Here is a 14,532-nt window from a genome sequence, read left to right as displayed (position 1 = left end):
AGACAGAGTCTCTCTCTCTCTGTCGCCCAGGCTGGAGTACAGTGGCACGATCTCAGCTCACTGCAACCTCCACCTCCCGGGTTCAAGCAATTCTCCTGCCTCAGCCTCCCCAGTAGCTGGGATTACAGGCACCCGCCACACACCCAGCTAATTTTTATATTTTTAGTAGAGACAGTGTTTCACCATGTTGGCCAGGCTGGTCTCGAACTCCTGACCTCAAGTGATCTGCCCGCCTCAGCCTCCCAAAGTGCTGCAATTACAGGCATGAGCCACCACACCTGGCCTAAGCCAAATTTAATGTTTACAACAAAAAGTGTACAGATTTCCAATATCACTCTTTATAATACTACCAACCCACTTGTTCTGACCAAAGAAAACTTGTGCAACAGTATCTGCTTTGCTTTATGCTGTGGTTTCATGCCACTTACCAGTTTATGCAGATTAATTTTAAAATTCTATTTTCTTCCTTCCCCTCCTTCCAAGACAGGCCTTGTTTACAAATATGATCAAACTCTCAACCTGATCATTGATAAAATGTAAAATAAAACCATATTCAAGAAAATCCCCTGAAGAAATCTACTCCTCATTACCCTTCAGATAGAATTTAACAGCACAGGCCAGGCATGGTGGCTCATGCCTGTAATCCCAGCACTTTGGGAGGCCGAGGCAGGCGAATCACAAGGTCAGGAGATTGAGATCATCCTGGCTAACAAGGTGAAACCCCGTCCCTACTAAAAATACAAAAAAAAAAAAAAATTATCCAGGCATGGTGGCGGGCGCCTGTAGTTCCAGCTACTCAGGAGGCTGAGGCAGGAGAATGGTGTGAAACTGGGAGATGAAGTTTGCAGTGAACCGAGATCGCACCACTGCACTCCAGCCTGGGCGACAGAGCAAGACTCTATCTCAAAAAAAAAAAAAAAAGAAAAAAGAATTTAACAGCACAAATACAAAACTAGATTCAGATATTTAAACCAGGTTTTCTCACTTACCTTGTGCATATAAGGACAAGTCTTCCTGGGATCAATAAAGGTTGAATCATTTTTCTCAAAGGAACACATTACTGTCTTATTATAGAAAAAGCAATTTAACAAAAAAGGCTCAGGCCAGGTGCAGTGGCTCACACCTGTAATCCCAACACTTTGGGAGGCCAAGGCGGGTGAATCACCTGAGGTCAGGAGTTTGAGACCAGCCTGGCCGACATGATGAAACCTGTCTCTACTAAAAATACAAAAATTAGCTGGATATGGTGGCACATGCTTGTAGTTCCCAGCTACTCAGGAGGCTGAGGCAGGAGAATTGCCTGAACCCAGAAGGCGGAGGTTACAGTGAGCCAACATTGCACCACTGCACTCCAGCCTGTGCCACAGAGTGAGACTCTGTCTCAAAAAAACAAGGCTCAGGAAGTCATGTTTACTAACCAGTATTCCATACCTAAGGGATACGTAAATTAACAGGATATAGAACCCTTTCCACATCTGCAGGCACCTCCCCTGTCCTCCAGAAACATTTCCAGGCATTCTACAGTCTGTTCCTAAGCTGGCTCTTCATGTAATAATAGTTAGCACTTTCTTTTAATGTCTCTTTTTAATTAAAAAATACTAAGCTGTGTGTATTTCCCTGCTGCCAATTATGAGGAGAAGTAGCTTTATTTCATTTCTGGCTTTCACCTTTTCTCTTTGACCCTTAAAGGTCTCTATTATGTTTATACTGTTATTGGTAAAGTGGATAGTTTCTTTTTTTGTTTTTGTTGTTGTTGTTGTTTGTACAGGGTCTCACTCTGTCACCCAGGCTAGAGTGCAATGGCAGGATGATGGCTCTTTGCAGCCTCCACCTCCGGAGCTCAAGTGATCCTCCCACCTTAGCCTCCCAAGTAGCTGGGACCACAGGCGTGCATCACCACACCTGACTATGTGTTTTTATGTTTTTATAGAGTCTCCCTATATTGCCCAGGCTAGTCTCGAACTCCTGGCCTCAGGTGATCCTCCTGTCTCTGCCTCCCCCTCCCAAAATACTGGGATTACAGGTGTGAGCCACCATGCTCGGCAGTGGATATTTTCTATTTGTGAATTCCCCTTTAGTATTGTCCTCTTAAGACTAACTTGAAAGTATAACAAATGAAATGTGTTAAATTGTAAAGGACTATTCTACTTAATAAAGACCAGAAATGGAAGGGAGGGGGTGTTCCTCATCAACAGGTCAAAAACATAACATGGGAATCTTTATAGGCAGAGCAATGTTTCCTTGTTTAAATCTTTGGCCAGGTGCAGTGGCTCACACCTATAATCCCAACACTTTGGGGGCCAAGAGGAATGCTTGAGCCCAGGAGTTTGAGGCCCGCCTGAGCAACATAGGGAGACTCAGTCCCTAGAATAAATTTTAAAAATTAGCTGAGTGTGGTGGCGCATGCCTGTGGTCCCAGCTACTTGAGAGGCTGAGGTGGGAGGATTGCTTGAGCCCAGCAGGTCGTGGCTATAGTGAGCCATGATCGTGCCACTACACTTCAGCCTGGGTCACAAAGTGAGATCCAGTCTCAAAAAAAATCATAATAAGTTTTTAAAAATAAATATTTTGGCTGGGTATGGTGGCTAACGCCTGTAATCCCAACACTTTGGGAGGCTGAGGCAGGCGGATGACCTGAGGTCGGGAGTTCGAGACCAGCCTGACCAACATGGAGAAACCTCATCTCTACTAAAAACACAAAATTAGCCAGGCGTGGTGGCATATGCCTGTAATCCCAGCTACTCGGGACACTGAGGCAGGAGAATCGCTTGAACCCAGGAGGTGGAGGTTGCAGTGAGCCAAGATCATGCCACTGCATTACAGCCTGGGCAACAAGAGCAAAACTCCATCTCAAAAATAAATAAATAAATAAATAAATAAATAAATAAATAAATAAATATTTTATTAAAAGCAGTTAAAGCATTTGTAATTATTAGAAGCAGTGTTAAAATACTGATGAAAAAACAAAAAGCTGGGCAGTTCTAAATGATCACATATTCTGCATTCAATATTTAAATATGTATTCATCTGTGCAAATCAGACCATTTTTTCCTCTTTATGGAATACAAGGACCACACTATCAACAGAACATTAGAAAGATTAATACCTGCAGCCGGGCGCGGTGGCTCAGGCCTGTAATCCCAGCACTTTGGGAGGCTGAGGCGGGCGGATCACGAGGTCAAGAGATCGAAACCATCCTGGCCAACATGGTGAAACACCGTCTCTACTAAAAATACAAAAATTAGCTGAGTGTGGTGGCACGCACCTGTAGTCCCAGCTACTTGGGAGGCTGAGGCAGGAGAATTGCTTGAACCTGGGAGGCAGAGGTTGCAGTGAGCTGAAATCGTGCCACTGCACTCCAGCCTGGCGACAGAGCAAGACTCTGCCTCAAAAAAATAAATAAATAAATAAATAAATAAATAATAAAGATTAATCCCTGCAGAGCAAGAAAGAATTTGTATTTATCACCACGAGAAAATATTTTTCTTAGAAATGACAGACTATTATTCACTAATTATTGACCACCTACACAAAGCTAAGCACTGGGAATATGTAATAAATACATGTGTGTCCTGCCCTCAAAATGCCTTACAGAAACCCCAAACTTCTCTTCTTTATTTTTTCTTTTTTTTTTTGAGATGGAGTCTCACTCTGTTGCCCAGGCCAGAGTACAGTGGCGTGATCTCAGCTCACTGCAACCTCCACCTCCCAGGTTCAAGCGATTCTCCTGCCTCAGCCTCCCGAGTAGCTGGGACTACAGGTGCGTGCCACCATGCCCCGCTAATTTTTTTTTGGATTTTTAGTAGAGACAGGGTTTCACTGTGCTAACCAGGATGGTCTCCATCTCCTGACCTCATGATCCACCCGCCTCAGCCTCCCAAAGTGCTGTGACCACAGGCGTGAGCCACCGCACCCGGGTTCTTTTTTTTTCTTTTTTTTGAAACATAGTCTCGCTCTGTCACCCAGGCTGGAGGGCAATGGCACGCTATCTCGGCTCACTGCAACCTCCACCTCTCGAGTGCAAGCGATTCTCCTGTCTCAGCCTCCCAAGTAGGTGGGATTACAGGCACACGCCACCACACTCGGCTAATTTTGTGTGTTTTTAGTAGAGATGGGGTTTCACTGTGTTCCCCAGGCTGATCTCGAACTCCTGAGCTCAGCTGATCCACCGGCCTGGGCCTCTCAAAGTGCTAGGATTACAGGCGTGAGCCATCGCGCACAGCCCACTTCTCTTTTACAATATGGAATTGATGAAATGGTTTCAGGTTCAGGTAAGATTGTATGAATACCTACTGATCATGTAATTAACTAATACTCTCACTCAAAATTTAAATTCAACTGGCAATAGACTACAAAGAAATTCAGGCCAGGCGCAGTGGCTCACACCTATAATCCCAGCACTTTGGGAGCCTAAGGCAGGAGGATCACTTATGCCAGAACTCAAGACCACCCAGGGCAACATGGCAAGATCCTGGTTTCTACAAACAACAACAACAACAACAACACTAGCTGGGCATAGTGGCATGTGCCTGTAGTCCCAACTACTCAAGAGACTGAGGAGGGAGGATCAACTGAGCCCAGGAGGTTAAGGCTGCAGGGACCTGTGATCGCACCACTGCACTCCAGCCTGGGCGACAGAAGGAGCCCCTGTGTTTTAAAAAAAAAAAAAAAGAAAGTGGCCGGGCGCGGTGGCTCAAGCCTGTAATCCCAGCACTTTGGGAGGCCGAGACGGGCGGATCACGAGGTCAGGAGATCGAGACCATCCTGGTTAACACAGTGAAACCCCGTCTCTACTAAAAAATACAAAAAACTAGCTGGGCGAGGTGGCGGGCGCCTGTACTCCCAGCTACTGGGGAGGCTGAGGCAGGAGAATGGCGTGAACCCGGGAGGCAGAGCTTGCAGTGAGCCGAGATCGCGGCCACTGCACTCCAGCCTGGGCGACAGAGCGAGACTCCGTCTCAAAAAAAAAAAAAAAAAAAAAAAGAACGAACGAACGAAAGAAAGAAAGAAAGAAAGAAAGAAAAGAAATTCAAACTACTCTTGCTATGGAATAGTATTTTATTTGTCCTCACATTTTCACCAAAATTTAGAATTTTTTAAAGAACTGGATGAAAGATGATCTAATCAAATGTATCAATCACCTCTACAGTTCCCGGGCAAAACAAAAATGATCAACCATTTATAGGCAGCTTCAAGAGTGGAAAACTCGGCCGGGCGCGGTGGCTCAAGCCTGTAATCCCAGCACTTTGGGAGGCCGAGACGGGTGGATCACGAGGTCAGGAGATCGAGACTATCCTGGCTAACACGGTGAAACCCCGTCTCTACTAAAAAATACAAAAAACTAGCCGGGCGAGGTGGCGGGCGCCTGTAGTCCCAGCTACTCGGGAGGCTGAGGCAGGAGAATGGCGTGAACCCGGGAGGCGGAGCTTGCAGTGAGCTGAGATCCGGCCACTGCACTCCAGCCTGGGCGACAGAGCGAGACTCCGTCTCAAAAAAAAAAAAAAAAAAAAGAGTGGAAAACTCTTGCGTATCATATTTTATTTTATTTTTATTTATTTATTTATTTTGAGACGAAGTCTTGCTCTGTCATCCAGGGTGGAATGCAATGGCACGATCTCGGCTCACTGCAACCTCCGCCTCAGCCTCGAGACTAGCCGGGACTATGGGCACCCACCACCACGCCCAGCTAATTATTGTATTTTTAGTAGAGACGGGGTTTCATCATGTTGGCCAGGCTGGTCTCGAACTCCTGACCTCAGGTGATCTGCTCGACTCGGCCTCCCAAAGTGCTGGGATTACACGCGTGAGCCACCAAACCCGGCCCCGTATCATATTTTAAACAACACACTCAACCACGCTCATCTGGGCTCAGGAAGAAGTCGGGTCACAAAGTCATTAGTTTCCCAAGATTCTTGGAATCTCCTATTCGGTACAAATGGAACCAAAAGACACCAAACCGAAGTATTTTACTGAGTTACGCTGGAGCAAGGTAGATAAACTCAATCTATTGAATTATACCAAAAACAAAATTGCAACCAATTAAGACAACTTAGGTCTCAAGGCTAAGGCAACACCACCTCGAAATTCTCTCCTGGAAACGCTAAATCTCGGAGTGGCTGTTTAGGAAAGAACACCCTGTGGAAATAAAGTCATGATGCCCTGGACTACAGATCCGTCTCACATCTGCTCCTTAGTTGTTCAACTAGGAAGAAGAAAATCTATCGCGTAGAGTTGTCATTATAGGCTAAGCTCAATGCTAGCTTTAAATAGATTGTCTTATTCAATCTTGACTCTTGGAAATAGGCATCCTCATGTCCCTTTGCAGATGAAGAAACTGAAGTCGAGACCAGGTTTAAAAACTGGCCCAAGGACTCAACACCATTTCCAATTGACACTCAAATCCTTGCTCGGACCTGAATGCACTAAGTGCCTTGGGGAAGTTGTGAAAAGCTGTGTGTTACGGTGAGGAATTCGCTAAACAGCCCTAGTCTTCCGTTTCCTCGCCATCAAGAGGAGTCTCGGCGCCAAGGCGATCAGCGCTGCCACCCCAGCTGGACGTCCGCAGCCAGCGCAGCGGGCGGAGCCCTCTCGGGCAGCGGCAGGACGGAGTGGGAGACTTGGCTGGAGCCCAGCGCCGAGGCCCGACCCCCGCGCCTCAGCCCCTGCAGGCGCGACGGCGAGAAACGCCATGGGAGAAAGAAACAAAGCCCGAACCGTGCGTCACCGTGACCCAAGGCAAAGGCGGCAGGACTAACAGCCCAAGGCCGCGTTTCCCAGGAAACTGGACCAAACTCAGCTCACCTCCGGCCGGATTCGCAAGCTGGTACCTCCCCTTCACTCTGTGCCTCAGTCGCCATCTTCGTCAGCAAACTTCTGTCACCGCCCCACCTAGGTCCCGCCCCCACATATTTGGATTGGCTAATATGTTTTCACCTCTTCCGTGCGATTGGATGACTCGACCGCCCCTCCTCAACCTGAACCGTTCAATGTGTTATTGGTCTATTCAAATGGCTAACCGTCATTGGTCGTTCCCAGCTCTGGCGGAAAAAAAAGGGAGGGGCGCGGAAGACTACCCAGCCCCGAGGCCTGCCGGGAGTTGTAGTTTCTCATTTTGATGAACCCTCCGATTCCACAGACTTTTAGGTTCAAGTCAGAAATCATCAGCCTATGCTCAAATTTTGCCCTGATATGTAAATCACGGAATTATAGAACTGTCAACTTTGAAAGTGACTCATCACGTTCTAAAATGCAAGACTCCGTACCCTGTATCTCAGCATCACACAGTATACACAATAACAAACCTACTCATGTACCCCCAAATTTAAAATAAAAGTTGAAAATAAATAATTTTTTACAATTTTTTTTTATTTTTTTTTTTCCGTTGAGACAGGGTTTCACCATGTTGCTCAGGCTGGTCTCGAACTCCTGAGCCCAAGCAATCCTCCCACCTCAGCCTCCCAAAGTGCTGGGATTACAGGCATGAGCCACCACACCTGGCCATAAATTAATTAATTAATTAATTTAATTTAATTTAATGCAAGACTCATTCTCTGTCTTGACCCGGAGAGAAATCCCTCAAGCACAGGCAGGGAGTGGCAACCTAGAAGTACTTGCTTTTAAACGTATAGTTCAAAGCCTTCTTTCTTCAGATACTCAGCATAGCCCCAGCCATAGGTCATTTCTTTCTTCCTTTCTTTCTTTCCTTTTTTTTTTTGAGACAGGGTCTCCCTCTGTCTCCCAGGCTGGATCGCAGTACAATATTGCAGCATACTACCACACAGGGCAAATTTTTGTACTTTTTGTAGAGATGGGGTTTCACTCTGTTGGCCAGGCTGGCGTCGATCATTTCTGCTTCAATACACCCACTCCCTTCCAGCTTCCCAGAGAACCCACAGAGTTTGCCTCTGTGATATGAACCATGGAACCAAAAGCTGCATGACTTTGTCCCAAACTAAACTTTAATCCTCGATGGTAGGAATAACCATAATTATCCTTGTCCTCCCTGCAGCACACACTTCTCCTAGGGATTAATTGAGGCAACATATGTGAGAACATTGTAAATTTTGAGCATTGTTGGTTTTTATTTTTTTCCCATATTGTTTTCCTATGCTGGACTTTTGTAGGAAATTTCTGTATTGATCCTTCTGATATCCTGCCACCTCGGGCTCTCCCTGCACTCTGCCTCCTTTTTACTAAACTGTACTGCACATGCTTCACTTTCTCAACTGTCTCAGGGCCTTTGTACGTGTTGCTTTTTCTGGCTAGACCATTTTTCCACTTTTTTGGCTTTCAGGTCAAAACTTAAATGTCACTGACTCAAAGACCTCCCATGACGCCCATTGTATAAATCAATTCCCTCAGTAAACTTTCACAAAGAACTCTGTACTGTTCTTTCACAGTTCACATCACAACTCACAATTACATAGTAGTTTGTGTGACTATTTTTTTCATGTGAGGGTTCCCAGCTAAGCTTCCTGCCACAAGTGGGCAAAAACTATATTTATTTTGTTCCCCACAGTGTCTGGCACATAATGGCTGTCCAATAAATATTTTTTGAAAAATATAAGCAAGTCCTCAAACTATTATATCCAAATAAAAAATCAAATCATGGGCTGGGCGCGGTGGCTCACGCCTGTAATCCCAGTACTTTGGGAGACTGAGGTGGGTGGATCACGAGGTCAAGAGATCGAGACCATCCTGGCCAACACGGTGAAACCCCGTCTCTACTAAAAATACAGAAATTAGCTGGGCGTGGTGGCTAATTTCTACTTGGGAGGCTGAGGCAGGAGAATTGCTTGAACCCAGGAGGCGCAGGTGCAGTGAGCAGAGAGTGCCATTGCACTCCATCCAGCCTGGTGACAGAGTGAGACTCTGTCTCAAACAAACAAACAAACAAATCACATATTCTAATATATTTTTTTCAATTGATGAATTAATACTAAAAGTTTGATAAGGGCTAGATGCAGTGGCCTACACCCATAATCCCATCACTTTTGGAGGCTGAGGCAGGAGGATCACCTGGGCCCAGGAGTTCAAGGTTAAAGCAAGCTATGATTGTGCCACTGCACTCCAGGCTGGGTGATAGAATGAGACCCTTTCTCTAAAAAAACAAAATAAAAGTTTGATAAATGTGTCCAAATAAAATTGCATTTAGTTTGATGTTTTTTATGTTTTTTGTTTGAAACAGAGTCTCATTCTGTTGCCCAGGATGGAGTGTAGTGGCATGATCTCCACTCACTGCAACCTCTGCCTCAAAGTTCAAGCAATTCTTCTGCCTCAGTCACCCAAGTAGCTGGGATTACAGGTGTGTGCCACCATGCCCGGCTAATTTTTGTATTTTAGTAGAGACGGGTTTTGCCATGTTGGCCAGGCTGGTCTTGAACTCCTGAACTCAAGTGACCTACCCAAAGTGCTGGGACTACAGGTATGAGCCACCACACCCGGTCTTATTTAGTTTGATGTTTAACAAATCATGTTTATTGAGCAAATACATGAAAAGAAACATAAAATTTAGCAAACGTATCAGTGAAATTTTTCATTGAACCCCAGATAGGCTTAGAAAATCCAGATGGGATCACTTGAGCCCAGGAGACTGAGGCTAGAGTGAGCATGTTCATTCTGCTGCACTCTACCCTGACAGAGCAAGACCCTGTCTCAAAAAAAAAAAAAAAAAAGAGGCCAAGTGTGGTGGCTCACGCCTGTAATCCCAGCACTTTGGGAGGTCGAGGCAGATGGATCACTTGAGATCAGGAGTTCAAGACCAGCCTGGCCAAAATGGTGAAACCCCATCTCTACTAAAAATACAAAAAAATAGCCAGGCATGGTGGCGCACACCTGTAATCCCAGCTACTTGGGAGCCTGAGGCAGGAGAATCGCTTGAATCCAGGAGGCAGAGGTTGCAGAGTGCCACTGCACTCCAGCCTGGGCAACAGAGTGAGACTGTGTCAAAAAAAAAAAAAAAGCCAGGCAAGGTGGCTCACACCTGTAATCTCAGCACTTTGGGAGGCTGAGGTGGGTGGATCACCTGACGTCAGGAGTTCCAGACTAGCCTGGCAACATGGTGAAACCCCGTCTCTACTAAAAATACAAAAATTAGCCAGGTATGGTGCTGCATGCCTATAATCCCAGCTACTTGGGAGGCTGAGGCAGGAGAATCTCTTGAACCCAGGAGGCGGAGGTTGCAGTGAGCCAAGATCATGCCACTATACTACAGCTTGGGCAATAGATTGGGGCTACGTCTCAAAAAAAAAAAAAAAAAGAAAGAAAGAAAGAAGAAAGGCCGGGCGCGGTGGCTCAAGCCTGTAATCCCAGCACTTTGGGAGGCCGAGATGGGCGGATCACGAGGTCAGGAGATCGAGACCATCCTGGCTAACACGGTGAAACCCCGTCTCTACTAAGAAATACAAAAAATAGCCGGGCGAGGTGGCAGCGCCTGTAGTCCCAGCTACTCGGGAGGCTGAGGCAGGAGAATGGCGTGAACCCGGGAGGCGGAGCTTGCAGTGAGCTGAGATCCGGCCACTGCACTCCAGCCTGGGCTACAGAGCGAGACTCCGTCTCAAAAAAAAAAAAAAAGAAAGAAAGAAGAAAATCCAGGTTGTGTCAATTGCTATATATACAAAGCAAGGAACCCAAGGCTCAAATTCTGCCCTTCCCTCAAAATAGGAACTAGTTTTGTTTCTAGTCCCATGATACCCAGCACATGGATGGATTGACTGATTGAATGAAATTGATGCTTTCACAAAAGAAAAACTATTTAAAACTTTAAAGTATTACCACTGCAACTAGGAGGAATGCCACAAAACTATATTTCTGGTTCATTTGTTTTGATGAAAACTCTCACTTTTTTTTTTTTTTGAGATGGAGTCTCGCTCTGTTGCCCAGGCAGGAGTGCAGTGGCATGATCTCAGATCACTGCAAACTCCATCTCCCAGGTTCAAGCAATTCTCCTGCCTCAGCCTCCTGAATAGCTGAGACTACAAGCACCCACCACCATGCCTGGCTAATTTTTGTATTTTTAGTAGAGACGGGGTTTGCCATATTGGCCAGTCTGGTCTCGAACTCCTCACCTCAGGTGATCCACCCACCTGGGCCTCCCAAAGTGCTGGGATTACAGGCATGAGCCACCACACCTGGACGAATCATATGTTTATATAATGTTTGGGAAAATACAACACAGTATTTAAAAGCATGGACTCTGGAGTTAATAAATCCAAGTTCAAATCCTGGCTCCAGAGTTTCTAGCTGTGTGACCCTGAACAAGTTACTTCACTTTCTGATTCCATTTCCTCTTCTGTAAAATAAGGATAGTAAGTCTCACAAGGGTATAGTGAAGAGTAAATAAGATAATTTCTGAAAAACTGCTTGGTAGCACTGTGTCTAGAACATACTAAGATTAGATCAATGTTGGAGATGACATGATGAATATTAAGAATGCTAAACTGAGACGGGCGTGGTGGCTCACACTGGTAATCCCAGGACTTTGGGAGGCCGAGGTGGGCGGATCACAAGGTCGGGAGTTCAAGACCAGCCTGGCCAACATGGTGAAACCCCCGTCTCTACTGAAGATACAAAAAAATTAGCCAGGCGTGGTAGCACGTTCCTGTAATCCCAGCTACTTAAGAGGCTGAGGCAGAAAGAATCGCTTGAACCCGGGAGGCGGAGGTTGCAGTGAGCCGAGAATTGCACTCCAACCTGGGCAACAGGGCAAGACTCTGTCTCAACAACAACAACAAAAAGAATGCTAAAAGAATGCTAAACTTGCTGGGCATGCACCTGTAGTCCCAGCTACTGCTGAGGCGGGAGGATTGCCTGAGCCCAGGAGCTCTGTATTGCAATGCACTATGCCTATGGGGTGTCTGCACTAAGTGTGGCATCAACTTGGTGACCTCCCAGGAGTGGGGGCCACCAGGTTGACTAAGGAGGGGTGATACAGCCTAGGTTGGAAGCAGAGTATATCAAAAACCCCATGCTTGCTGGGCACAGTAGCTCCCGAGACCAGCCTGACCAACATGGCGAAACCCTGTCTCTACTAAAAATACAAAAAATTAGCCAGGTGTGATGGCGGGCACCTGTAATCCCAGCTACTCGGGAGGCTGAGGCAGGAGAATTGCTTGAACCTGGGAGGCGGAGGTTGCAGTGAGCAGAGACTGCGCCATTGCACTCCAGCCTGGTCGATAGAGTGAGACTCCGTCTCAAAACAAAAACAAACCAACAAAAAAAAACCTTATGCTGACCAGTAGTGGAATTGTGCCTGTGCATAGCCACTGCACTCCAGCCTGGGCAACATAGTAAGACCCTGTCTCTAAAATAAATAAAGAAATAAAAGAATGCTAAACTCCCTTCTCTCCCTTCTCGGATAACACATCTATCTCCATGGCTGTGTGATAAGGACCACACATTACATCACGGTTACAGTGTAATCAATTACTCTAGAGAGAAATGTGTTTCTCCTCAAAACCAACTGTTCTGCTGTGACTTCCGATTAAAAGCAAGTATCATCGCTGAGTGCTGTAAAAACACAAACTCAGCTGACAAGCCTTTGTTTCTGCAAGGGTATCAGGACTTCCCTGAAGTCATCCTTGCTCTCTATTTAGGTACAGATTGTCAGCCTGGTGATAAGTGTGTACAGCATGAATTCAAGACAGTTCAGAAAGTTATCTTGTTTTCAACAGCCTAGTTCAACAAAAGGTCACAGAAAGGTGGCCCCAGCCCTCAAGCAGTTTACAGTAGATTCAGGCAGACAAAATGAACACATATAAGTCACATACCACAGAAGATAGTTTAGAATTACGGGGGCTGGGTGGGGGCTAAATATCAAAGTAGGGAGCAGACTCCTAGGAATTCAGAAGTGTGGAGAAGGGAAGAAGCCAAGACTGTCAGGAGGGTTTAGGATCAAGCCCACGGACTTGAGTCTGCCATGAATGTCACAACAACTCCATCTACCTACCCCACAAGACTGCGAGCTTTGGGGGCAAAAGTGGTGTTCTAACCATCTTTGTTTTTCCAGGCCCTAGCCTCCATGGCAAGGAAAAAGGGAGGGAAGAAAGCTGGGAAGTAAGTCAACAAAGGAACATATTGGAAAAGGAAGAAAATGAAGATCTGCCCCTGACCCCACCTCTAACTTCACCCTTCAACAGTGCAGATGACTCGCAGCCCTTGATGCATCTTTGTGTTTTATACTTTTGTTCTAGCTCTGCCCTCTGTTTAAATTAAAGCAAGACTTTTTTTTTTTTTTTTTTTTGAGATGAAGTCTTGCTCTGTCGCCCAGGCTGGACGGCAATGGTGCGATCTCAGGTCACTGCACTGCAACCTCTGCCTTTCAGGTTCAGGTGATTCTCCTGCCTCAGCCTCTCTAGTAGCTGGGACTATGAGTGCGCACCACCACGCCTGGCTAATTTTTATATTTGTAGTAGAGACAGAGTTTTACCATGTTGGCCAGGCTGGTCTTGAACTCCTGACCTCAAGTGATCCACCCGCCTTGGCCTCCCAAAATGCTGGGATTATGGGCATAAGCCACCGAGCTGGGCCCAAAGCAGGAAATTTTGATGCCCGCATCAAAATACAAAAGCATCATGTGCACAATAAACATTTCTGAGCCTTGTATCGCTTTCTAATCTTGTTAGGGATGGGGTGAGAGTGCCTACTAAATATCTTTTAAAAAATGAAAATCTAGGCCGGGCACGGTGGCTCAAGCCTGTAATCCCAGCACTTTGGGAGGCCGAGACGGGCGGATCACGAGGTCAGGAGATCGAGACCAGCCTGGCTAACACGGTGAAACCCCGTCTCTACTAAAAATACAAAAAACTAGCCGGGCGAGGTGGCGGGCGCCTGTAGTCCCAGCTATTTGGGAGGCTGAGGCAGGAGAATGGCGTAAACCTGGGAGGCAGAGCTTGTAGTGAGCTGAGATCTGGCCACTGCACTCCAGCCTGGGTGACAGAGCGAGACTCTGTCTCAAAAAAAAAAAAAAAAAAAAAAAATGAAAATCTAGGCTGGGCGCGGTGGCTCACGCCTGTAATCCCAGTACTTTGGGAGGCCGAGGCTGGCGGATCACGAAGTCCGGAGATCAAGACCATCCTGGCTAACATGGTGAAACCCCATCTCTACTAAAACACAAAAAATTAGCTGGGTGTAGTGGTGGGCACCTGTAGTCCCAGCTACTGGGGAGGCTGGGGCAGGAGAATGGCATGAACCTGGGAGGCAGAGCTTGCAGTGAGCCAAGATCATGCCACTGCACTCCAGCCTGGGTGACAGAGCGAGACTCCATCAAAAAAAAAAAAAGAGAAAATCTAGGCTGGACACGGTGGCTCACGCCAGCACTTTGGGAGGCCGAGGCAGGCGGGTCACAAAGTCAGGAGTTCAAGACCAGTCTGGCCAACATGGTGAAACCGTGTCTCTACTAAAAAAAAAAAATACAAAAATTAGCTGGGCATGATGGCGGGCGTCTATAATCCCAGCTACTCGGGAGGCTGAGGCAGGAGAATCAGTTGAACACCAGAGATGGAGGTTGCAGTGGGCTGAGATCACGCCATTGCA

At 46.4% G+C, this 14,532-nt stretch overlaps 1 protein-coding gene across 8 annotated transcripts in view; it reads right to left on the bottom strand.

Annotated features, from left to right (window-relative positions):
- The window catches only part of LOC105478453 (Rho GTPase activating protein 19), a 79,327-nt gene extending 72,031 nt beyond the window's left edge, over positions 1 to 7,296 (bottom strand). For 2 of the 8 annotated variants that reach the window (XM_071069364.1, XM_071069369.1), the window contains exon 1: positions 6,802 to 7,290. In XM_071069364.1, coding sequence (XP_070925465.1) covers positions 6,802 to 6,857 — 56 coding nt within the window. In that variant the 5' untranslated portion in view covers positions 6,858 to 7,290. Of the gene's footprint in view, positions 1 to 6,801 lie in introns of all 8 variants that reach the window. The other 6 variants (XM_071069368.1, XM_071069365.1, XM_071069362.1 and 3 more) reach the window with 6 other exon arrangements.
- Between the last annotated feature and the right edge of the window lie 7,236 nt (positions 7,297 to 14,532).

The sequence above is a fragment of the Macaca nemestrina genome, chromosome 9, assembly GCF_043159975.1.
Source record: "Macaca nemestrina isolate mMacNem1 chromosome 9, mMacNem.hap1, whole genome shotgun sequence".
In the NCBI taxonomy this organism is placed as follows: Eukaryota; Metazoa; Chordata; class Mammalia; order Primates; family Cercopithecidae; genus Macaca; species Macaca nemestrina.
This window is presented reverse-complemented; position numbering and strand designations above follow the sequence as displayed.